This window comes from Sitophilus oryzae, unplaced genomic scaffold (assembly GCF_002938485.1).
Source record: "Sitophilus oryzae breed Bouriz unplaced genomic scaffold, Soryzae_2.0 scaffold_1387_pilon_pilon, whole genome shotgun sequence".
Classification (NCBI taxonomy): Eukaryota; Metazoa; Arthropoda; class Insecta; order Coleoptera; family Curculionidae; genus Sitophilus; species Sitophilus oryzae.
In genome coordinates, this window is record NW_022146045.1 from 805,087 (window position 1) to 829,745 (window position 24,659).

A 24,659-nucleotide genomic window follows, 5' to 3' on the forward strand; every position below is an offset into this window, starting at 1 on the left:
AAAGTCTGGCACACAGGTCTGGCAACCGGCAAATTTAAATCACAGATTTAAATGTCAAACCGATTGCCTTCTGTCAGGTCCGTCATAATTGTCAAATGCCACTTGAATTTCTCCTGTCATTTTTTCAGAAACCGAAGAGTGGACGTGTTACGTCAGTGTAGAATATACACAACTTGTTTATTTCTAAAAAATGCGTGTTAATTGTTATTATGTTTTGTTGTTGTTGTTTAAAATAGGTGTATTATAAGGTAAATCATTAAACTAATTCGTCATTTCCCTTGTTTTGTAGTTCCTTATATAAAAAAAATGCATTGGTAATGACCTGTGTGCCCATCCCTTTTGATTATTTTATAAAATTCTTTGTACTAATTTAGCATCAAATAGTTGATTAGTATATTTATTTCTTAAATTAGACGCAATACAACATACATTATGTTTACGTTTAGGAGTTCAATATGGTATTTCATTTATATAAAAAAGAATTATTGTTATATAAACTTTAAGCTGGTGATGTCACAACTTGCAGTTATCAATGCATTTCTACCTTTATTAAAGTATAAAAATCGCTTTAAAAACCTCATCGCACAGCACTGTTTATCGTAACTTTAAACTGCTACTGTATTCCTTTGTTATATTTATTTTTTTATGTACCATATGAACTTACACATAAAATCATTCTTCTGATATTTTTAGGTATTTATAATCAAGATATTAACATGCTATCAAGTTATTTTGACTTTGTTTTGAAATCTCCATAATTGAAATATCAGTATTTGTATATTGTTATTTTAAAAATGAATAAAGAGGATTTGGATATATTTCGACATCTAGAAAAAACACCAAGGAACAATACTGGCTTAGACCTGATAAAAGGTTTAGCAGATAGAGAGAGTGGACTTAAAACTAATCATAAAGTGAAGGAAAATGTACAAGTCTATGCAGAAGAAGAGCTTGTACGAAAACAAGAATATGTGGAAATGGTACTTTACAAGACAATGAAAAAAGGATTTTCTTAATATAAAAATTATTTTAGCGCTGTGAAATGCCGGGTTTACCGCGATCTACCTTTTTGATGGTTTTTAGTCCTGATGGTCAGAGAGCAGCTTCTACTCATGGCAACCATAACATTTATGTTACAGATTTAAGGAGTGGTAAAAATATTAAAACTCTTGTAGGGCATCCAAGAACACCTTGGTGTATAGCTTTTCATCCAACATTGGATCAAATTGTAGCTTCTGGTTGTTTGGGTGGCCAAGTACGAATTTGGGATCTGAGTGTAAGTGTAACAGTTTGATTTGGTACTCTTAAAAATATTAATACTATTTTTTTATAGGGAGGAAGTGAAGTTTGGACTGTCTCAACACAAACTGTCATAGCTTCGATAGCATTTCATCCAAATGACAGAGTTTTAGTTATAGCTACTTTTAATGAAGTATATTTTTGGGATTGGAGTCGACCTGAACCATATGTTCTCACAGCCACAAGTAACCCAAAAGAAAAAGTATGTTTTTGAAAAAAAAAATACAGATTAATGATACATCAGATATTATAGGTTCGTTATGTTGCATTTGATAAATTGGGCCACAAGCTGATAACTGGAATAGCAAATAGTCCCCACACAAGATGGGAAAGGGCTAGAGCTCCAGTTCCAGTACCCAGACAGGAAAGATGTGCTAGTCCATACAGGAGAAGAATTACACAAAGATTAGTCTCATCTCCTGGTACTGTATCTAGTCCAGTAAGTACAAATCTTTATTTTTTATTATAAATTTGTAATTTTATTGTAATTAAAGCAACCATCGGTCAATCAAGAATCTAATGTACAGGAGAGAGAGCCCACTTCAGGTGTGCTAGAAAGAGAAAGACGAATAGCTTTGTGCTATAGGAATTTAGTGAGAGAATATGAGCTTCTTGTTCATAGATATTTGCAGTTATATAGACCTCCAACAATGGTTAGAGGAGGTGAGAACTTTTTAGATTAAGTTTAATTAACACTTATGTTTTTAGATTGATAGGGGAACTGATCCAATGGAACCAAATCATTATACTAGTGGAACTCAAACTGCAGAAAATGCTAATAGTGATATATCAATGCCAGGACCCAGTGGCATTAGGGCTTATGCAAATAATTTAGCTAGTTCTAATAATTCTGAAAACAACTCTGTACCAAATCAGACACCATCGGGTAAGTTTAAATATGTATCAGTTTAGAACGATTTTGATAGTTAACTTGATAGTTTTGGGGTTAATAATGACAACAGATATGGTGACGGGATAGGCATTATTACAAAATTTAAAAATATAATATGTCTATTATAATTTTTTGAAGTATTGCACATAATATAATCTAATATTTTTTAAAAATTTTATAGAGCCAATCAATACTAATCCACAACCATCAACGTCTCATTCTCAAGGCTTAATTACACCTAGCAGAATATTTTCTGTTGGTAGGAAGCCGCCTAGTTCAATAAGGGGCACTCAAACTTTGGATTCTAGGAAACAGAAAACCGATGATGAAAGTCAACCAAATAATGATGAAAAAAGGTAATATATTTGATTTCTAAAAACTGTTCTAACTTACTACTAAGAACAACTTTGATATAAGAAAGAGAACATTTGAAGGTAAAGGTACAGAAAAAAAAAACAAACGTGTGTTTATTTTCAAGCTGAGTAAATACAACTAATGTTCAAAACGGAATATTTTTATTCTAAAAATGTGTATTCAAGATGTTTACATGAAAGTAAACTTATGAGAAAATTTTATAAAGTACTGCATATATTTTATATTTACATGAAATCGCTGGTTTTTACCTGAACGCTTGGACACAGCAATTTCTGGCCCTTGAAAATATACCGGGTGTGTCTCAAACGTGGCTCACCCCTATAACTTTTTTATTTTTTTAGATAAAGAAACGAGATTTGGTATGTTAGTATATGACGTAAATTAGGATTGATTGATGTATTCAATTGTTTTCAATCACTTCCTGTTTCACCGGAAATGAGTACTTTTGATTTTTAAATGGCACCCTCGGTATTTTTTTTCTATATTTGATAGAAAATGGCACTCTGAATTGAATGACATATTATCATATGTTAACTTTTGCCATTTTCGAATATGGTTTATTTGAAATTGTAACATGCGAATAATAACGACAATTTGGCTCATAATACCAAGTGTGTGGTACCAAATTATTCGTAAAGAAATGCTTTTTCCAAATATGCTAATGAGCCACCCTCGTTCCATTTGAAAAAATTGAGATATGATTCAAAATACGATTTGGGCCTCTTTTAACTGCCCAGGACAAGACAGAAGAACATTAGACGATCAAATATATTTTTCCAAGGCTCCTTGATTAAAAATTAGTGTTTTTAACACAGCTATGACTCCACTCTAGATTGAAATTTAAAATACAATTTTTTTAAGCGAAAATGTCAAAATTTGATATATGATATGTCATTCTATTCAGAGTGTCATTTTCTATCCAATAAATTAAAAAAATACCTAGGGTGATATTTAAACATCAAAAGTTGTAATCATTTCTGGTGAAATAGGAAGTGTCCGAAAAGAATTGAATACGTCAATCAATCCTAATTTATGTCATATATTAACATACCAAATCTCGTTTTTTATATGAAAAAATAAAAAAGTTATAGTGGTTAGCCACTTTTGAGGCGCACCCAATAAATTAAAGATTATTTTACTTAAAGGTACATTGTTTTTTCACCATTTTTGCACTGTTCTAGAATATACATCTGACAATAAGAGCGACATTAGTAATATTTCAAATTTTTGTGCTTCTTAACGTAGTTTCTCTTATATCTATTAATGTATTTTCCAGTGTAACACTCTGTATATATAACTTATATTTAATAAATATCATTTTTTTTATTCTGATTATATAAAAAATGTGATCATGCAAAAAAATGTAAAAAAGTAACATTATTATAGGGTTAAAAGAAAAAGAAGCGGTAGTGGGTCAGATGATAGTAGTTCTTCAGATGAATCATCTGCTCAAAACAAGCAGGTTCCTGAAACAGCCACAGCAGAAAACGCTACTGATCCCGAAGATCGGGTATTGGTAGTTAACTTAGAAAGACTGAGTCCCGAGAGGTGAGCAAATAATTTTATGTCAATCAAAAATGAGAAAAATATGTTAATGTATTGCTAATCTTTGAGAATACTAAAATATATTTTTTTATATTCAATTAGATTGCCATCAACATCTGCAGATAGCAGAGACAATGAGGAATTTAATATATCTAGATACAGGGCTAGCAGATATAAAAGGAGACTAGTAACTAATTTAATAAATAGTCGCAAAGGTATGTTAAATTTTCAATATGATATTTTATACCATTGTCTATTTTCTTTCATCTATCATTAAATTGAAAAGGTTGTCTGATAAGTATTGGATCAATGAAAATACTGTATTATCTAGCGGGAGGGAAGTATCCAAAAAACTAATATTTTTTGAAAATCTTTAGAATACTTAAAAAATTATGTTTTATGAGAGCCTCTGTATAATTATGAAATTTCTAATCGCAAAACAATTTCCGATGTACGTCATCAATCATATCGAAATTGACACTAAAGACTATAAACCTGACTAAATTAAATTTTTGCGTTTTTTTTGGTAGATTAAATCTGCAAAAATTGTTTAAACGGAATTTTATTACCTCTATGTTGGTCACATTGCGCCGTGTTCAGCAACATTGTCGTTTATTATTTGACAATTATCATAATGTCAGTCATTATTTTGTATAATATCCTGTTGTTAAATCTTTGTGTGCAATTCTCGTTTTTCTGTCGATTTTCATAGTTTTTTTAAGAATTGTACTTTTAAGAACTTAATTTTCGAGTTTTTGTATTGCATTTCTTGAAATTGTATGTTGAACATATGTCAAAGCATTTAAATAGATGATTGATAAACTATTTTGAACGAGAACGTGACAATAAAAGTTCTTTATTACCCTTGACGGCATCGGCAGTCAGAAAAGTATTCCGAAATAACGTATACGAAATAAAATTATAAGAAATAACTTTCAAAGTTATTTCTACTTATTTTAATTTGTCTTGAGTGTCTGTTGCCTTAAATTTAAATATTTATACTGTAAGTGCAGTTTCACAGCCTGTTAAAAGTAATGAGGCATAAGTAAAATAAGCTATAAAACAAATAAATTAATAAAATAAAAAAATAGAACGTAAAAATCTGTAAAAAATTATATAATAAATATATTGTTTCCCAACTCATTAATAAATAAAATCCGTTGTTGCAAACTTTTTGCCCAACTCAACCTATATATTTGTATTTTTATGCAGGACTCTTGCCAAGTCCGCGATTTAATGACAATTCAAGGCCTAGTGATAGAGATCCAAGAAGTACAAGAGATACTTCATCAAATAATTCTAATGTTGGAGAGCCTAACAATCGTTATAGTGAGAGGTTTAATGAATATATTAGAGCCACTAGAGAAAGGATTGCTGAATTTCGCAGGAGAAACCAAACAGTTTTAAGTACCGAAGGTAAATAACATAGCTAGAAAGTTCAGAGTATAAGTGTGGGTTTACACGCATCCCTAATGCGTCCTTTGTCGTCGATTTTATGCAATTTCATTGGTTTATTTAAAAAATGACAGCTTGTACTTGAATATGATTGGAGTAACGGAACGACGGACGACGCATTAAGGATACATACAAACTCACCTTTATCTTAACATATAGTTTGTCCAGCGAGAAAATCGATGACGGTGACAGTTGTATCTGTCATTTTAATTCATAGGTAAATTATATTTTATGCCATTTAATGGATGTCGTCTGTCGAAGTAATCCCTGACTTGTTGGACAGACTATAGATATTGGTTTAGTATTATTAAATTTTAGTTGAAAAAAAAATGATATTTTGTAGGAAGTTCAGATGCAACTTCGCAAGAAAATGCGGAAGGGGATGGAAACATATCTTTTCCCACTCTGCCTTTAAATACTGATAGAAATGTTCCGCCTACTACAACTACCCCATCTGACACCAACGGTATACATTCAGACTGGTGTTATAAAGTTATATTATTGTTACATTTTGTTTTTCAAATTTCAGGACAACAAAGCAATGTTGAACAACTTTTATCAAATATTAGAAGAACTGCTGAGGAGGAAGTAAGAAATAGGATTTTGCCAATTATAAGATCTATACCGCCTCATGATCGCCCTGAATTAATCAGGTATTACAGGTTTTTTTCATATTTTCATCTTGGAATAGTTCATTGATTTAAAAAATTAAGGAAGGAGTAAAATACTACTTGATATTCATACATTAAAGATGGAAGCGACGTCATTGAAACTCATTTTTTGTCACCCCCTGTATGTTTTTTATTTTATACTATTTCTGGTTTATTTTATAATTTATTTTCTATAAAGTTTATAAATCTAAAATGACTGTAAGCATCTAGACTTACGTGAAACTATTATGAATCTTGTACAGCTTACAATCCCCAGATTAAAATACATAAAAAAAACAATGTTACAACTTTTCATCAGTAAGTGTAGTATACAGGGCCAACGTTCAGGAAGTGATTCCTCATCAAGAAATGTGGGAAAAGGTTTCTTTAAACAGGGGCCCGGGAACGCATAGTTTTAAAAATGAAACAAGTTAAACTTTAAACACAAATAGTGATTAGTTATTGATGATAATTATATTTACTTAATAGTTGACATACTTCTTTGTTAATCTTTTTATTGAATGAAATAGACAAATAGATTTAATATTTCTAAATTATGGCTATTATAATATTTTTAATAGGCTTTTCGAAAGCAGTCGTGACCACGTTAGGATGCGTTTCAGACAAATGTATCCGGTTTTTCTTAGACGTCATTGTCGCAGAACTCTGAGAATCGACAGTTCAACAGATAGCAGCAGTTCAGAAAACGAGCAAGATCAATCTAATTCGTCGCCAAATAGATTGCCTTCTAGAGATCTAGAAATGAATATTCTTCAAGGTATAGAAATCCACATCAACCTACATTAATTGCTTCAGGTAATTGTTTTTATTTTGATATAGAACCAACTGACAGTCCCGCACCTACCGCGTCACCCGGTCCTGGTTCTACCGAACGAAACTTCAATACTGAGTTAGAACAGCTCGTCACTTCACTTCTGACCGAAATAGAAAGAAACGAAAGTGAAATCGGAAATGACGCGTCTCTGCAAACTCCACTGAATATTTCTACTGGGATCAGTAACTCGGCCTCCACAAGTAGCGCTAGGACGAGACCTTCGAGGAATTGGTTTTCTAACGAGCCCGAATTAGGAACGACTCCTCCGCCTCCGCCGCCAGGGGATACCCTGGAAAACATAATTTACGACGCCTTTTTCTCTGAACGGAATCGACCTGATTATCCTCCAGCTGCGTTGCAGAACGTACCCCCGCCTATGTTGGCGAGCAGCGATGCGCGAAACTATTTCAACACCGATACCAGGACGACAACTTCAATGAGTTACACTTCGAGCTCGTCCAGCCCTGGACAAAGGAGGAGGTTTTTCTCCCACCGGGTGTCTGCGTTTATGCCGACTCGTGTTAACTATATCAGAACAAGGTTGAGAAGGAATCCTCATTACACATGGGGTAGCGGCCGAGCAGGGATGCCCCGAACGCACCGCAATCCTCCGCTCGCACTGGACGATCTCATTAACTTTGCCGAGCGCGGAGCGAGTTCCGAAGAACGGTCATCAACCGACGGTTTTTATCCCGAAAACATCGGGATTAATAATATGTACACCAGCATGGTTCAAGACATGAACTCTTCCTTGCACGATGTTTGCAACATTAACTCCAACCCGCCGGGAGACACTTCAGATATACTAACCAGCTTTTCAGAAAGATTAGGCAGTTTTATAAACCAATCTACTACGATTCTGAGAAACATACAGAGTTCAATGGGTTTACTGTCCAATTCTAACGAAACAACTAGAAATCAAGAGAGCGAGCCTAGGTGGACTTTTAACGACTCCGGTTTTTATGTACGCGATTTGCGGAACGAGGGTAACGGCAATTCGGAAACTGGCACGGCCAACGAGTCCCTTCAAGATCTAGTGGGATCTTTGCATACCGATCACACGTACCCGCGAAATCCGGACAGTCCGCCACCTAATGATAACATAAGCTCTCCGTTAATGACATCTTTACATCTCAGCCTGACTCATATTTTGCGAGAGGCGCACGTGTTACGGCGACAGGTGGAGAGTATTGAGAGGATAGAGAGGGCAACGGCGGAAGTAGCGCAGTTACAACTAATGAGGCATCTAGTTATTGAGCTGTTCCGGCACGTAAGGTCGCTCACGGGCGAAAGTCGTAGCGCGGGAGTGTCGAGCGTGCGACAAATGATGGCAGGCACGCGGATCAGTGATTCTAGTCCTTATGAATCTCCAAATGAAGAGGCCAACCAAGTCGTGGATAATCGCCCAGGACGAGATCTTCAGCCTCGCCCAGGTATGTATTGATTGGGGTTTTATATATGGTTACGAATACCGCATTACATTTATAAACCATGATAACACTTTAACTGATATCACCATTTATTCAAAAATTGACTCGTCCTGCATATACATAAACACTTCTTGTTTCTTATATACCCACAGATGTCACTTCTGTTTGGTTTCCATTCTACAGGGTATCCCAGAAATAAGTGCATTAAGTATTTTAATTTTTTTTATTAAGGGTGGTAGATCTGGCCTAAAGAAACATATTCTCTTTACAATTTTTAAAATAAATTGAATATAATTGAATAACGGAGTTATTTAACTTTAAATTTTTTAAAGAATAATGGCATCATTTTGAGAACCGCCGACAGCAATTAATAATCAGCTGCAAATAATTAAGATCTCTGTGTTATATTACATGATCTTGGACTAAAAACTATTTATTCTAATTAATTCTGGTATTATTAAAGGAACTAGTTCAGGTACATCTAGTGCAGATCAATCCACCAATAGCAGTGGAAACCCTCAACAAAGGAGAAGTACCAACAGGAAAACATATCCTCCTTCAAGGTTTGTCAGGTAATTGATTTATAAATAACAGTAGTTTATTTCCCCTGCGTCTATTTTTCGGATTTCTTGGGCTTTTTAATTTTTTTGTAATTTTTTATGCATATAGCGAGAGAATATTATGTTTATAAAAATTTTGGAAACCGCTAGAAGCTTGATTTAGAACATATACCATCCTGGTCATTCTAAGCCAGTGGTCTCTATTTTAATTAGTAAGACAAAGGTGAGGGTAGACGACTTACGTTATAACTACTTACACAGAGACAAAGAAATACAGGATTGTCGGTTCCTACGTGAAGTAAGCATGGGTGACAATAATAATTAAAGAAGTAGAATTCGGGTATTACCATTAGGTTGCAATTCCCACAGCCCATCACTGCCGGGGAATCCCCGGATAATCATCCGATTATTGGAATCCCCAAGGATCATTACTCGAGGATTGCAATGATCTGATTATTCCCAACACTAATTAAAATTGAATTCAACGTGTATACTAATAGAATCTGAAATATGTGAGATTTTTTTAGAACTATAACAAAAATACTAATTAGTGTTGGCAATTAATGGTCATTTTTAAATTCTTAATAAAATCTGGCAATGCCGCATAGATCATCGCTGTATTAATCCATTTTTTGTCTCTTTTTTAACTTGTTGTGAATGTTCATTAGGATATCCTGGTCGTTATCCTAAACGTTGAAATCCAGACAACCGATTTAGCATGGCCAGGCCTGTATTAAGCCCAAAATTACATTCTTTCTTCACTTGTTTGTTTGCTTGATTTTCATAAACGTATATTTAGATTTGCGAGGAACTGTCAGAGACGTCCGTCAATAGTTCATTGGTTTTCTAGAAGATATTTGAGAGGAATCAGACCGGCACAGCACATCAGACCGAACACTTTTTCGAGGGCGCCCTGTATATCAATCATAACTCGTGAAAATCGTGACAGCAGCGAGTACCAGGCTCAGCCCTTAAATTATTCGACCATAAATTCCACAAGTTTATCCCAAATGACGGAAAGGCTGGAACGTTTGTTGACCGATCAAATGACGATTTTCACCAGATCACAAGAGACGCCTTCACAGTCAAGATCGGGTCCTGTGGATTTAGGAGAGCACATTCTAGCATTACGTTTACACGGTTGCTGGTTGAGAATGAACAGAATTCTTGGTGGTAATAGCGCATTTACTGGATTAAGAGGATTGAGGTCGAGTTATACCACTGCCGTATCTCAAGATGGAACTGCCAGGTAAGTTAATACTTTTTTTACTTGAGACCTCTCTTTTAATCCCGCATTAATTTTAGGCATCAGTGTTTTTTAAATTTATTCAGTTTTATTGCTATTAGCGCAGAAGTTATTTTGATATTTACATTTGTCTGATTTAGAGTTTATACAGGGTGGTCCGAACTGTATTCCGGAAACTTCGGCAGCATATTCTGCAGATAAAAAATAAATAAAAAAAATCATTTAAATTTTATAATTATTAAAATCCTCAAAAACGCCTAACGTAAGTAGCATTTTATGGACGCTTACTAACATCTCTGTTATAGTCATTTATGTTTTTTTTTATTATGTTGTTTTTTTATATAAATTTATCATTAGTCTAAGAAGGGGAATAAATATAAATTTAAATATATTTAGGTTAATCTTCGGGATAAATCCGTATTAGTGACTTATAACCCCACAATAGCATCTACTAAAGAGATGATATTTACATTTGTCTGATTTAGAGTTTATACAGGGTGGCCCGAACTGTATTCCGGAAACTTCGGCAGCATATTCTGCAGATAAAAAATAAATAAAAAAGTTCATATAAATGCATGTCCTAAAATGTTTAGTTTCGGAGATATAGGGTGTAGAAGTTTCATTTTTATTTCGATTTTTTCCAAATAATTTATGAAGTAATGTTAATATTTGGACGAAAATTGGTGTCTGGCAGTTTTTTGATATGAGAAATTTTATTTTGATGTCAATATGACTCCTATTTGTAGGGGGCGCCAGCTACATATGTTTTAAATGTTTTGAAGAGTAATAACTTTTCGTCCGTACCTGTATAAAACTACTGAGTGAAAAAATATACATTTTCGTGACTTTTTACGTAAAAAAGGTCTCTTGATAAAAATCGCTACGAACAACCGTTCTCAAAATATTTAGACACATTATTGACAAAAAATAAACACGTTGAATAGATATAATAGTTATATGACTGAAATAATAAATTTTGAGAAATTTTTATTTTTTTAAATTAATCAGAAATTTCTCTACGAAAAATGATGATAAAACAGTTTCTGTTGAACTTTTGGCACAAAAACATTTCAAATTTATGATTTCAGTCTAATAACTATTTAATCAACATGTTTAATTTATGTCAGTGATGACAGGTATTGATAATTCCGATTCGAAATATCTCGAGAACCATTACTCGTAGTGATTTTTACCAAGAGACCTTTTTTACGTAAAAAACGTCGTAAATGTATATTTTTTACTCAGTAGTTTTATACAGGTACGGACGAAAAGTTATTACTCTTCAAACCAGTTAAAATATATGTAGGTGGCGCCCTCTACAAGTAGGCGTCATATTGACATCAAAATAAAATTTCTCATGTCAAAAAACTTCCAGACACCAATTTTCATCTAAATATTGCGGTTACTCCATAAATTATTTTGAAAAAATCGAAATAAAAATGAAACTTCTACACCCTGTATCTTCGAAACTAAGCACTTTAGGACATAGATTTATAGGAACTTTTTTACTTATTTCTATCTGCAGAATATGCTGCCAAGGTTTCCGGAATACAGTTCGGACCACCCTGTATTGTACCACTATAATAGCACCAGAAAATAGCGTTGATTGTTTGGAAGTCTGACAATCTCAAAACTCGACCTCTTAACCTAACTTTTTATTTCTGTATTTTTCGGTTTTGTCGGTTTTCGGTTAAGTAATTTGATAGTTTTTTAGTTAAATTATACTTATTTATAAAAGAGTAAGAAAGATATTGAAATGTATTTTTTTTATTCAGTAGTTTTATACAGGTACGGACGAAAAGTTATTTCTATTCAAATCGGTTAAAAACATGTAGGTGGCGCCCCCTACAAGTAGGAGTCATGTTGACATCTAAATATCAGCTTTAGTTCAGAAATTATTTAGAAAAAACCGAAATAAAAATGAAATTTCTACACCCTGTATCTTCGAAACGAAGCATTTCAGGACATAAATTTATACGAACTTTTTTACTTATTTTTATCTGTAGAATATGCTGCCGAAGTGTCTCGAATACAATTCGGACCACCCTATATAACTATTGTCTAAAATAAGGAAAGTTCTAAAAAGCTACTTTACACTGTCAAATTTTTCATCAAATATCTTTTATAAAAGATCTTTGATAAAGAAATTTGATAGTGTAATAGCGGCCTCTAAAGCAGATCATTAAATAGTTTTAATGAACGTATGGTTCGAAAATCTCTGTATATGTTATTTTTACTTTAGGTATAATGCGAGACACACATTAAGCCTTATTGTGGATGGAATGAGTAGGCACATTGAAGAATTAGATAATTCAAATGTCTCCAACTCTATGCGAAGGCAAATTAACGCCGTTCTAGCAATGTCCTTGCTATTGACCGAACTCCTTCTCCTTCAAGTTACCGATTCTATTCCACCTGCAGTTACCATGACCCTTGATCCGGTAAGAGGCTCATTAGCCCGAACCTTGGACGAATTAGTGTCGGATATGCTAGGGAGCGATGTTAGCGTAGGTTCAACGCAACTGACCAGAAGTTTAGGAACGATGAGAGCCACCATGCGGAACGCACACCGAACATTGGAGCAAACTTACAATGCTAGAAGGAACGCGGTAATGCCGACACAGGGTACCGATAGGAGGCAACTTTTAGGGACCATTAATAGGTGTTTAAGAAACATAAATCGAACGCAGGAAAGAAATTCGAACAGCGAGCAAGAATCGAATGGTGAGGGTAGTTCCAGCTCGAGGCCGGCTAATAGTGGGACCAGTAGTACTAATGAGAACGTTACCGAAGCGTGGTATAGTACCATAAACGATTTAATAACAAGGTATTCAGATAATGCAGCTGATGAGGCGCAGAATCAACCTTCGACGTCAGGAGAGAGGGCAGAAAATAGGGAAACTCTGTCTCTGTCTAGTACAAATGACAATAGGTATGTGTGAATTTTATTGTCTTAAATGTGTATTGTAATGGCAAAACATTTTCCGATGCACGTCATCAATCATATCGACATTGACACTAAAGTCTATAAACCTGACTAAATTAAATTTTGACAAAAATGTTTAAATTTGTTGTATAATTCAAGATACCGAGCAGCTCTTCATTTTACTTTATAGAGCAAATGATTGTAACAGATATTTTATTTAGATTAAACCTGCAAAAATTAGTTTAAACCGAATTTTATTTTGGCTATGTTGGTCACGTTGCGCCGTTTTCAGTAAGGTTGTCGTTATTTGACAATTATCCTAATGTTATTTTGTATAATATCGTGTTGTTGAATTTTTGTGAGTAATTCTCGTTTTTTTGCCTATTTTCATAGTCTTTTTTTAAAAATTGCACTTTTAAGCACAAACAGTTCTTTAAAGAACTAAATTTTCGAGTTTCTGTATTGCACCAAATTACACCACATTCAAGCTATAAAACAAATAAATCAATTGATTACTAAAATATTAGTTATTAAATTAAAAATAAAACGTAAAAATCTTTAAAAAATGATATAAGAAATATATCCATCACAATCTGGCAGCGCTGTCGCCATCGCTTGTCACTCGAAAGTTGATGCGATTACTATATATTCATTCATAGCTCCTTAGGCCCGTATTTATAGTCGTGTCTCAAAACGCGACTCCAGTCACGAGATGCAAAAGACCGACAAAAATAACAGGCTTACGATTCGTTGCCCGTATACACGCGCCTAGTAAGCCTGTTATTTTTGTCGGTCTTTTTGAAGGCCCAGTTCGAGACGCGACTATAAATACGGCCCCTTAGAATTGTTATCAAGACTCGTTTACATCTCCAGTTATCACTCAGATGCAAAAAAATGCAACGGAACATTTTTACACAACAAACAATTTTTTTTAACAAATAGCTATTGTCTAAAATATATTACATAAAAAACTGTACATTTAACTTTACATATTAAATATATTTCAGTGATGATGATCCAGACGATCCAGAACCCGAGTGGTACTACCATCGCAACACCGATTCTTCAAACAACAACAGTAGTTTGTACCGAACCAACAACGTAAATTTAGTTCAGCCAAGTGAACCTAGTTATCCTCCGAGACTATGGAGCGTACCGTCGGTTCAAGTTAACGACGTTCCTGTATCAGAACCATCATTTTTTGCTCAAAGATTGTTGCCTCACAGACAAAGGGTGTCAGAGTTAAGGTAAGTAACTCTGAGAAAAATATTCCGAAATGTAGAGTTTTCTGTATATATGTTGTTTTATTGAATTTCACAGGTCTAATCCAAGAGTCGGCATATTTAGGCCTAGATTCCTGCACCCGCTCTATGCTCACGTCAATCCATTCGACGCAGACTTGGATGATCCGCAGAGAGACAGAGACCAGATATACGATGGAGAAATGCTTGCCACAGTAACACCCAATCATAGAATACAAGCCTGGGATATTTCAAATTGGACAGTTCCATCAATAAGTAATTGTAAGTAAAATATAAGCATATCCATATTTGTTAACTGGACTTTCCATATCCTGAACAAAATTTTTAATACGTTAATCGCAAAACACTTTCCGATGCACGTCATCAACCATATCGAAATTGACACTAACTAAATGAAACTAAATGAAATTTTGGCAAAAATGTTTAAATTTGTTGTATAATTTAAGATACCGAACATCTCTTCATTTTACTTTATAGGGCAAATGGTTGTAACAGATATTTAATTTAGATTAAAGCTGCAAAAATTAGTTTAAACCTAATTTTATTATCGCTATGTTGGTCATGTCGCAAGGTTATCGTTTATTATTTGACAATTATCCTAATGTCAGTCATTATTTTGTATAATATTGTGTTGTATTTAAACAGTCGAAGCAAAGAGCTTGTAGCTTTCCTGTTTTTTTTTTTTAACTATTTTGAAAGAGAACGTGTCAATAAAGGTCCTTTATTTACCCTTGACTGCAGTCAGAGAAGTAAATTTGATTGATAAGCACATTACACTACTCTCAAAGTTATTCATACGTCAGTTTTTATTAAATCTGTGATTATCAGTTTGTGCATTAATAGCACCCTCTTACTTGTTATTACCACTTATGGCGTTGTAAGATGTACATCAATAAATAAATAAATAACTCATAATAACGCTTAGTATAATCTTCATAGTGGACTAGTTTTTGTCAATATGTGATAAGTAAAGTAAGCTATAAAACAAATAAATCAATTAATTACTAAAATATTAGTTATTAAATTAAAAATAAAAAGTAAAATTCTTTAAAAAATGATATAATAAATATATTGTTTGTCGCTTTTAAATTAAGATTCATCTCATAAATCCATCACAATCTGGCAGCGCTGTCGCCATCGTTTGTCACTCAAAATTGATCACGTGCATCGGAAATTGTTTTGCGATTACCATAATCACCTTCTGCGATTCAGTATGATGCAGTCGTCAACTTTCCTGAGTGATATATTATATTTTCAGCCCTTAAAAATGTCGTCGTTAATGAATGCAAGATACACAATGACGCAAGCGTTGACATAGCCACAGACGGAACGATTCTAGTGTCATTATTACCTTCTGGTGGTTACTTGAATGTCACTAATCGTTTAGGTAAGTAGTTTTTGTATTAAATTTGATATTGTTAAATTAACAACACTTAATTTTTGAGCAGGAGTCTATAGTTTACGTTGGGAAACTTTGGGCCAGTGTCTTTATACAACCAGTTTTGAACAGAACGCTGTGTCGGTGTCCTTGTCTCCGTTAAGCCGTCATTTGTTGGTCGGTTTCGCATCTAGGAGAGTGTCGATAATACAGAGCGATCGATGGGTAAGTTTTTTTTTTAATTAATTGTCAGACAGCAAAAAATACGCGATACATTCAGTCATTGTATTCATTATACAAAAGCCAAAGCAATAAGACTTAACATTTGATATGACAAAGTTAAATTGTTACACGTGTTTCGCTCATACCAGCATCATCAGACAAGTTTATACGTGTAACGTGTAACAATTTAACTTTGTCATATTAAATGTTGAGACCGAGACTTAGAGTCTTATTGCTTTGGCTTTTGTATTACAAACCAGGTCTCTTTGGGATCAATGGACGCCTTTTTAAATTGTATTCATTGATTCTGTTCCTGCTCTGACTGAATGACACTTCATCAATGACAGATATTGCTGAAAAACTGAAATTCTGTTTATTAGTAGATTTTAATTGAATAAAATAATTAATACAGGTAATGGCAAGAATCTACAAAATAGAACAAAAGGATGTTCCGGGCGATAGGTTACCTGTATTAAGGGATCTAGAGCAACAGAGAGAAAGCAGAATTAATTGCATTAGGTGGTTACCAACGTCAGGCCAAGGATTGATTTATGCAACCAACACCGGTCAGCTGGTCATTCTTTCTTAAATAGTTATCTAATAATTTGACCACAGCGTCTATATACTGATGATAGTGATTTTTCGACAGGACTATTTTGTACTTCTAGTTCAATCACTGGAGGCATTTTAAGTGAACCATGTAAACATACACATACAGGGTAACCCAGCATTGTGAAAAAGCTATATCAGAGGATTTTTGATTGAGATTTTCACTCAAATTCTGGGCAGTAGATGTATGCACATTTTAAAAAGATTTTTATCAGTATAATTAAACTAAAGTTGTACATTTTTAGCACAGTGAATTTACCATTAATTCCCATTCTAAGAATACCATAATGTCATATTCTATACTGAGTGGTTTTTGAAATATGACCATTTTTAGACTAAATTTTATGCACATTTAAATCTCTTCTCAAAAAATACTCTCCCATTAATATAAATCACCTACAAAACGAGTCAAAACTTCATGTATTTTTCTCCACCGTTTCAAATGGAACATGTATTTTATGACATAAATTAACGTAATTTTTATCCAACTTTATGTTTTGAAAATTATTTTTATATTCATGTTTTTACTACCCAACTAAATTTCCATTTTTTTAATTAGTTAAAGGTTATAGATGCATTAGACAGAAAATATAACCCTATTTATTTTATTCGCCAAGTGACAACATCCTGTATTTTATGACATAAATTAACGTAATTTTTATCCAACTTTATGTTTTGAAAATTATTTTTATATTCATGTTTTTACTACCCAACTAAATTTCCATTTTTTTAATTAGTTAAAGGTTATAGATGCATTAGACAGAAAATATAACCCTATTTATTTTATTCGCCAAGTGAAATATCCTTTAAGCCTAGTTCATGCACTTGCGAATTGCGATTTACGAATTGCGAAAAGCGTCCTGTTTGCGTTCTGATTGGTTACCTTCAAGAAAGACCTTGGAAGCGACCAATTGCAAGGCAAAAAGAACGCATTTCGCAATTCGTAAATCGCATTTCGCAAGTGCATGAACTGGGCTTTATTTGGTTAATATTGAAAAAGTTTTTAATTTTTAACTTTATTGTACTCTATTACAGATAGGTATATCACATTTGTTCTTATAATGAGTGAAAGACAAGGTATTAGGAAGTACTCAATAAAACAAAACTCTGTTCATTTATGAGACAAAATAAAGGGTGTTCCACACACAATAGATCTGTACGGTCGCGGTGATTAACCCCCCTCCTAAACATTCTAAAAGGGTGTTCCGTTGGAAATAATGAAGAAAATACAGCTTTTATACTCACCTATGTATCAAACAACACTGCAAATTTTAGTAGGCTGAATTTTGACATAGTATCAAAAAGTTTAAAATTTGACAAAGCATAGCAGAAAACGCCAAATTTATGTGGTTTAACTTTAGTTTTAAATTAAAATTATATCACCTTGTATATTAACTAAAACATTTTTTAATCATGTGTTATAAAAAAAAATTAAGTGAAAATCTCAAGCTATGATCCTGATACAGAACTTTTTCAGAACGCTGGGTCGGTCACTGTATGAGATATTTATAATTTAAATAAAATATTATATATCTACAACTATTTAAACTAGGTAACCTCCAATTAAAGCTGATCTTTAAATATGGTTATAATTCATAAGTAAACTTCAGTTTCAAAAGTACATACTAATTATTGTATGATATTAATACACATTAAAAGTTTATGCCTTTGTTTGTATATATAAAAATCAAGAAAATATATAAATATTTTTTTCTTACTTTTTTAATCTGTATAAACAATCAGTCTGTTTGGGTTTTATCAGTAAATATACTTGTCACTTTTTAGTTTAATTAGATGGTACCCTGCTTATTGCTTTTGGTACAATTTATAAATATTCTGAGGCTGTTTTAACTCTAATTATAGATATTATAAACTATGTAATTGTTAGAGACTGTATATTGTTCTATTTCTTCAACTTGCATAAATATTTTTCGTATACAATGTAGTTAATTGGCTTTTTTAATTACTATAAATCATATATTGAGCTGCATAGGAATTTAATATTAATTCATTTTGACTGTAGCCTGTCTGACGGGAGAATATACAGCGCGTACCAAAAAGTTTGCACCAAATAATGCAATTTTTTGCTATTGAGTTATTGAAAAAAAATTTCAGCATGTCATATAAAAAAAATCATTTTGACATATGTCATGCGAGACCTGTCATGGCGACAAATTTTAAAATATACAATTTTTTTGGTTACTTTTCTAAAAAATGGAATTTTTTGTACGAATGACCGAGCTGATTTAGTAAAAATACTTTCAATTGCAGTAATTTTATTTTACTGGCCCACAATGAATTGTAAAAACTTAAAAATTGTAGTTATCAGACTACCGGCTTTCCCTGTATATTTATGAGACGTCTTCAAATTTTGTAAGACATAAGTCAAGATGTTATTTTTGTTATAAGGCCTGCATAAGTAGATCCACATAAACTTTCTTTAATATTTTTTTCCAACTTGTTGGGGACTTTATGGCACATCCTGTACAATTTCAACAGATGTGGTCTCAAAATCGAGAATGAATTAGAAAAAAGTAATGTGATGTATTCTTTCGCTGGACAGGCTATAGTTTGATTATTTGTCTGTTTTGTTTACACAAGGACTTTATATAGAGGCTGACTATTTTACTTTTTCGTTATTTTATTAAATTGTTTTTTTTTTATTCTTCAATCCTTTATAAATTAATTAGTAGTAATTTTATAATTGGCAAAAAACAAAAATAAAGAGTAATCTATTTATTATTTATGTAAATAAGCCTTCTTGTTGCATTGACTGAAGCTAATGTTTTTCTTTTGTATTTTAATAAACAATACACTGTATCAATTTACACTGTATATTTCTCTTATTAAATAAACTCAATCTAAAAATACCTATTTATTTTTTCTTTACCTGTGTTAAACATCGGAAATATATACCTAATTTTAAGCAGATTTTGGATCGTAGAACTATTATTATATTTATAATAAAGTAAAAAGACCTGGTCGTCAGTGCGTTTGAGTTCTAAGTATTGTAAGAAAATTGAAGTAAATAACTATCCAAATAGATTTTATCATGGGATTATAAAAATAATTTTTCCATTTAAAAAAAAATTACCTTCACACTTTTGTGAGACACTCTGTACAAGTGAAGATATTTTCCTGATTTCCTGAAACATGTTTTGGTTCACCCAGAGATGCCCGACGCACTCCCTGTATATTGTTTATGCTAATAACTTTTATGTAGGTATTAATAGATTAACATAGACTGATAAATAAAAAGAACAATGTTGTCGCTTCACAGATTAGATTGTAGTGTTTATTGTTGGCTTTGGGCCTTGATTACAACGGAAGAAACACCAGTATATTTCAAATAATGCATTATACCAAATTCAAAAAAAAAAGAGTACAATTATAGCGATATATTAATAGATATCTACCGTATGATCGAATAAAAACGGCGTCTAGTTGGCTTGGAAATGACGATCGATGGCATTTCCTATATAAATTTACATATAAAATGACAGCGATCTTCATTTCATAGCCATCGCTGACGCCGTTTTTATTCGATCATACGGTATGTGTAACTAACAAAATGTACTTTGTTAACAGAAACTAAAAATGATTCTAAAATTTAGTTAGAAGTGCGCGAAAGATACTTCAAAAAGTAGTAAAAACTAATACACGTTTGTGAAGATAATTTTTTAAAGAAGCTCAACGTACGTAAGTACCTATTGCGTATTGCGCATTCATAATTTAGTTAATTTAAATATTTATATATAAATTTTAACATAATATTTTAATTAAAATGCCTCTACACTACATGGTCTTAATTTTTCCACGAAAAAGCCTCTAATTTCAATACGTATTTACATATTCAGTTTGTTGTTCATGATTAGAATAAATTTGAGAGTTAAATACCTATTTTCAGAGCCTATTTTAAATAATTTTGTTTTAAGTGTTTTGTTGGTTGCCTATAAAAAATAACATCTTCTTCTTTTTAAATACGAGCTCCCATTTTTTTAAGTTAAGTTAAAGGCCTAAGCTACCAGGAGTATCCGGCCTGTTTTTGGTCCGTACTTATTATTTCTGGCTTTGCAGATTAATCAAAATCTGTAATCTGTGGTCAGAAAGTCAAAATTTGAAAAAGTAAGGTTATTATTATCAAAAAGTAAATTTATTTAATATTTTTTAAATAAAATAATGTAAGTATATATTTGTGATTTAAGTGAATAATACTAGAAAAGAATATAATGATTCTTGGATATTGCCGTATATTACGTAAGAGTTCTAACCGATTAAGAAGAATTTATATCTCCGCTTGTTTAAGATACAGTAGTTCAAATAACTTTGAAGAATTGAGTGATAGGTGTGTAGAATATAAAAATTAATTCTTTAGGAACATATCTAAAAGACAGTTTTTAGTGAATATAATAAACTGACAGACAGTTATTTTCACATTAAAGAAGCTCATCGATGTCTAATCATTCAGCCATACGTAAAATGGGGACCGAAGAAGTTAAACATTACACCCGAAGAACAACTTTCCGAGGCTATAGCGCTTATTCAAACTCTACCATCATGGACTGTAGAAGACACCTTAACCGTTCCTCTAGACACCTTGGATAGAAAGGCATTATTTAAAAGTGGATCGATGGAAAGAATTAAGCAAGTAGTGATTCAAAGGCCAGAAATTAGTGCCATATTTATTAATTCTAGTTCATTAAAAAAAGCAACAACGGTGATACTTCAGGAAAATTTTAAAAGAGCTATTATGGACAGATATAAAATTGTTATGAAAATTCTAAAAACTCATGCAATAAGTAAACATGCAAAGCTGCAAGTATCTTTGGCTGAATTAGCGTATTTAAAGAAAAAGAGCGAACAGGACTTGATTTTTAAAACTTACAGTTCAGAGGCTTTGAAACTAATGTTTCAGAATAGGGAACAGAAAATTAAGTCTGAAATTGAGAATTTGAGAAGTCACAGAAATTTATTAAGAAACAAAAGGAAAAAGATTGATTATCCAGTAGTTGCCGTTGTTGGATATACTAATGCTGGAAAAACATCCCTAATAAAGGCCCTAACAAACGAGGCAAGTCTTCAACCTAAAGATCAGCTCTTTGCAACTCTAGATGTAACTGTTCATAAGGGTATTTTACCTTCAGGTCTGGATGTTTTATATATTGATACAGTTGGATTTATATCTGATATACCGACTAACCTCATAGAATGCTTTGTGGCTACTCTAGAAGATGCTCTTCTTGCAGTAAGTTTGAAAAGCAACATTTAAAATAATATTAAAAAAGTTTTTTTAAGGATGTAATTTTACATGTGGAAGATCTTTCTAGTATCAGTTTTGACTATAAAAGACAACACGTTTTAAATGTTCTTAAAAGTTTGGGAAAAGATGAAAATTCTGATGATCTTTCAAGTAAAATATTTGCTGTTGGTAACAAATGCGATTTGTTGAAATTAGACACTGAAAAAAGAGAAACAGATGTAAATGTATCAGCCCAGAAAGGAATTGGTTAGTTCTCGTTGAATCTATGTATATTTCGGTAATGTATTAAGTTCTTAATAATCTTAAAATAATCAATGCTTTAAAGGTTTGAATGAACTGATGACCCAATTAGAAAAGTTTATATTAAAATCGACACAACGACAAAAGATTACCTTAAAAATACCAAACGGAGGTGAAGAAATTAGGTGGCTATATAAAAATGCAACTATATTAGAAGAAATTCCTGATGAAAATGATTACCAATATATTATGGCAAAGGTAATAATAACACAAGTGAATCTTAATAAGTTTAAACATTATTTTATATAATATATTAATATTTATTACAAAATTAAAATTTGATAAAATATTAATCCCTGTTTTTCCTTATAAACCCTATGTGAAAAATAATACCACTTAAACCTCAAAACTATGAACAACATCTACAACAGTTTTTAACGAGTCTATGGGGGCGTCAGGATAAATACCATGACCTAAATTAACAATATACCTGTCACTTCCAAACTCATTTAACATTTTTTCCACTTGACTGTTGAGGTCACTTTTAGAAGAATAGAGAGCACAGGGATCAAGGTTTCCTTGTATGGTAATGTTTTTGTTTTTAAGAATATTTCTAACATATTTCGGTTCCACTGTCCAATCTACACCTAACACTTCATAGCCCAACTCAGCTTGTTCTTCTAAGCAATACCATCCTCCTTTTGCAAATAGAACCTGAAAATTTAATCTATGTATAATCAATAATTAATTTATGACAAAGTATATACCATACCATTGGAACTTCTTCCAGTTTTTTCTCCCTTAATTTTTTCCTTACTTCAAGTGAAATCTTTTTCAAATATGGCAAGCAAAAGATAGAATAAAGATTTTTGTTTAAATATTCTGCGTTACTATCAAATACTTGGACAATCTGAGCGCCATATTCAATTTGCATTACTAAATAATCTATAATGACTTGCGTTAAAATTTCTAATAATTCATGAGACTTTTGTGGATGGGCATAGAGCCATTTTTTTGCTTTTGAATATGTTTTTGAACCTCCACCTTCAATCATATAACCCATTAAAGTCCACTAAAACATAATATTTAGGTCTTTTAGAAAATATAGTTGTGTTATATAAATACTGGTGCTCCTGTAAATCCAAATAGGGGTACATTTCCCTCTAACTTATGTCTAGTCAGGTTTATAGCTTGACCAACATATTCCAATTTCTTAACAGTTCCTTTGGTATTTAAGTTAGAAAGGGTTTCTAATGTCAGGGGTTCTGGTAATACTGGGCCCTGTTACAATAACATACATGAATAAATCATTAGAAACAGAATCACGTTTCTTACTACTCCTGGGCGCATTTCAACATCCAAACCAAGAGCTTGTGGTATTACTAATATATCACTAAAAATGATTGCCGCGTCCAATTCATAACGTCTTATAGGCATAAGAGTTACTTCACAGGCATATTCAGGATTATTACAAATCTCAAAGAAATCATGTTGTTTGCGATACTCCCGAAATTCTTAAAAATATTCTTTTATTTACTTATGTAAAGGAAAAGAAATTGAACTAACCTGGAAGATATCTTCCTGCTTGTCGCATTATCCATACTGGTAATTTATCAACTTTTTCCCCGCGAGCTGCCTTTAAAAGCCTCTCATTTTTAAGTAAAGGGAAGTCTTTGTTTATTGACATTTTTTATTAAAAATTTACTAGAAAATGTTATAAGTACAATTTCAATTTGTTCAAGTTTGGACGAAGATAAGTTAATACTTGTAGTTAATACAGATAACTTACTTATCAATATTCTATCAGTTCACACCACTTATAGATTGATTATCAATGATCATGATTTTAATTATTCTATTTCCTTTTTCCATTAATACCTTATTAATACCTATTTAATTTTTAATACCTATATATCTGGTGGCATATATATCAAAATTTGTTTTTTTTAATTGGTTTCAGAGATATAGAGAAGTCTAATCATGGTAGCTGCCATGTTCTCCCTTTAGGTCTATAGGGGGAGGTCAGAAAGTAATGGTGATATAATTTTCATTTTATTGATAATGAATGTTGATCTTTAGTTTATCTTAACAATATTGCGGAATTTTAACTAGACTAAAAGAGTCTATAACTATGGGGCTCCATATCTAAAGGGGTAGAAAATAAGAAAATTCTAGGGCGTTAGATATCCAAAAGGGATGTTAAGGGAACCTTATAGAAGCTTCTGCTCACAAGAATGATGATTTGGACGCGACCAAAGTTGACTTGTGGAAATCGGCAAATTATACTATTCTTGGTATAAAATATTTACGCTCGAGAATGCCCATGTGACATTGTCTTTTGCAACTTTGTGACTCTGTTTTTTTATGTCACGCTTAAATCGTCAGATTATTTAGATACACACTTTTCTGCATGTAATTAATTCACCTTGCCTTCATATGATGCGCAGGAGTAATCTTTTTATTCAAAGCGCAGTA

General features: G+C 32.4%; 3 protein-coding genes across 6 annotated transcripts; 2 read left to right on the forward strand and 1 right to left on the reverse strand.

The window, feature by feature from the left end:
• The first annotated feature begins 77 nt into the window (after window positions 1-77).
• Window positions 78-19,392, forward strand: LOC115875461. Of its 2 annotated transcripts, none has more exons than XM_030890929.1 (23): window positions 78-248; window positions 694-980; window positions 1,034-1,276; window positions 1,334-1,501; window positions 1,553-1,738; window positions 1,794-1,952; window positions 2,008-2,185; window positions 2,373-2,547; window positions 3,953-4,114; window positions 4,214-4,326; window positions 5,324-5,527; window positions 5,910-6,032; window positions 6,096-6,219; window positions 6,798-6,994; window positions 7,057-8,484; window positions 8,945-9,053; window positions 9,892-10,290; window positions 12,530-13,219; window positions 14,221-14,460; window positions 14,534-14,736; window positions 15,734-15,862; window positions 15,924-16,078; window positions 16,488-19,392. In XM_030890929.1, exons 2-23 carry the CDS (start codon window positions 795-797, stop codon window positions 16,662-16,664), a joined length of 5,748 nt encoding a protein of 1,915 aa, XP_030746789.1. In that variant the 5' UTR covers window positions 78-248; window positions 694-794; the 3' UTR covers window positions 16,665-19,392. The 2 variants fall into 2 exon arrangements, with proteins under 2 accessions (XP_030746789.1, XP_030746788.1); XM_030890928.1 differs by having other exon boundaries at window positions 79-248; window positions 9,841-10,290.
• Window positions 19,393-20,752: 1,360 nt separating this feature from the next.
• LOC115875463 (putative GTP-binding protein 6) lies at window positions 20,753-22,515 on the forward strand. Of its 2 annotated transcripts, none has more exons than XM_030890931.1 (4): window positions 20,753-21,029; window positions 21,086-21,929; window positions 21,980-22,190; window positions 22,270-22,515. In XM_030890931.1, exons 1-4 carry the CDS (start codon window positions 20,914-20,916, stop codon window positions 22,491-22,493), a joined length of 1,395 nt encoding a protein of 464 aa, XP_030746791.1. In that variant the 5' UTR covers window positions 20,753-20,913; the 3' UTR covers window positions 22,494-22,515. The 2 variants fall into 2 exon arrangements, with proteins under 2 accessions (XP_030746791.1, XP_030746792.1); XM_030890932.1 differs by having other exon boundaries at window positions 20,755-21,029; window positions 21,980-22,221; window positions 22,270-22,408.
• On the reverse strand, window positions 22,481-24,119 carry LOC115875465 (uroporphyrinogen decarboxylase). 2 transcript variants are annotated; one of them, XM_030890933.1, is made up of 6 exons: window positions 23,974-24,119; window positions 23,751-23,888; window positions 23,520-23,698; window positions 23,310-23,465; window positions 22,957-23,256; window positions 22,481-22,898 (listed from the first exon to the last, which is right to left on the reverse strand). In XM_030890933.1, the coding sequence occupies exons 2-6, from the start codon at window positions 23,869-23,871 to the stop codon at window positions 22,581-22,583; spliced, it is 1,074 nt and encodes a 357-aa protein (XP_030746793.1). In that variant the 5' UTR covers window positions 23,872-23,888; window positions 23,974-24,119; the 3' UTR covers window positions 22,481-22,580. The 2 variants fall into 2 exon arrangements, with proteins under 2 accessions (XP_030746793.1, XP_030746794.1); XM_030890934.1 differs by lacking the exon at window positions 23,974-24,119 and having other exon boundaries at window positions 23,751-23,956.
• Between the last annotated feature and the right edge of the window lie 540 nt (window positions 24,120-24,659).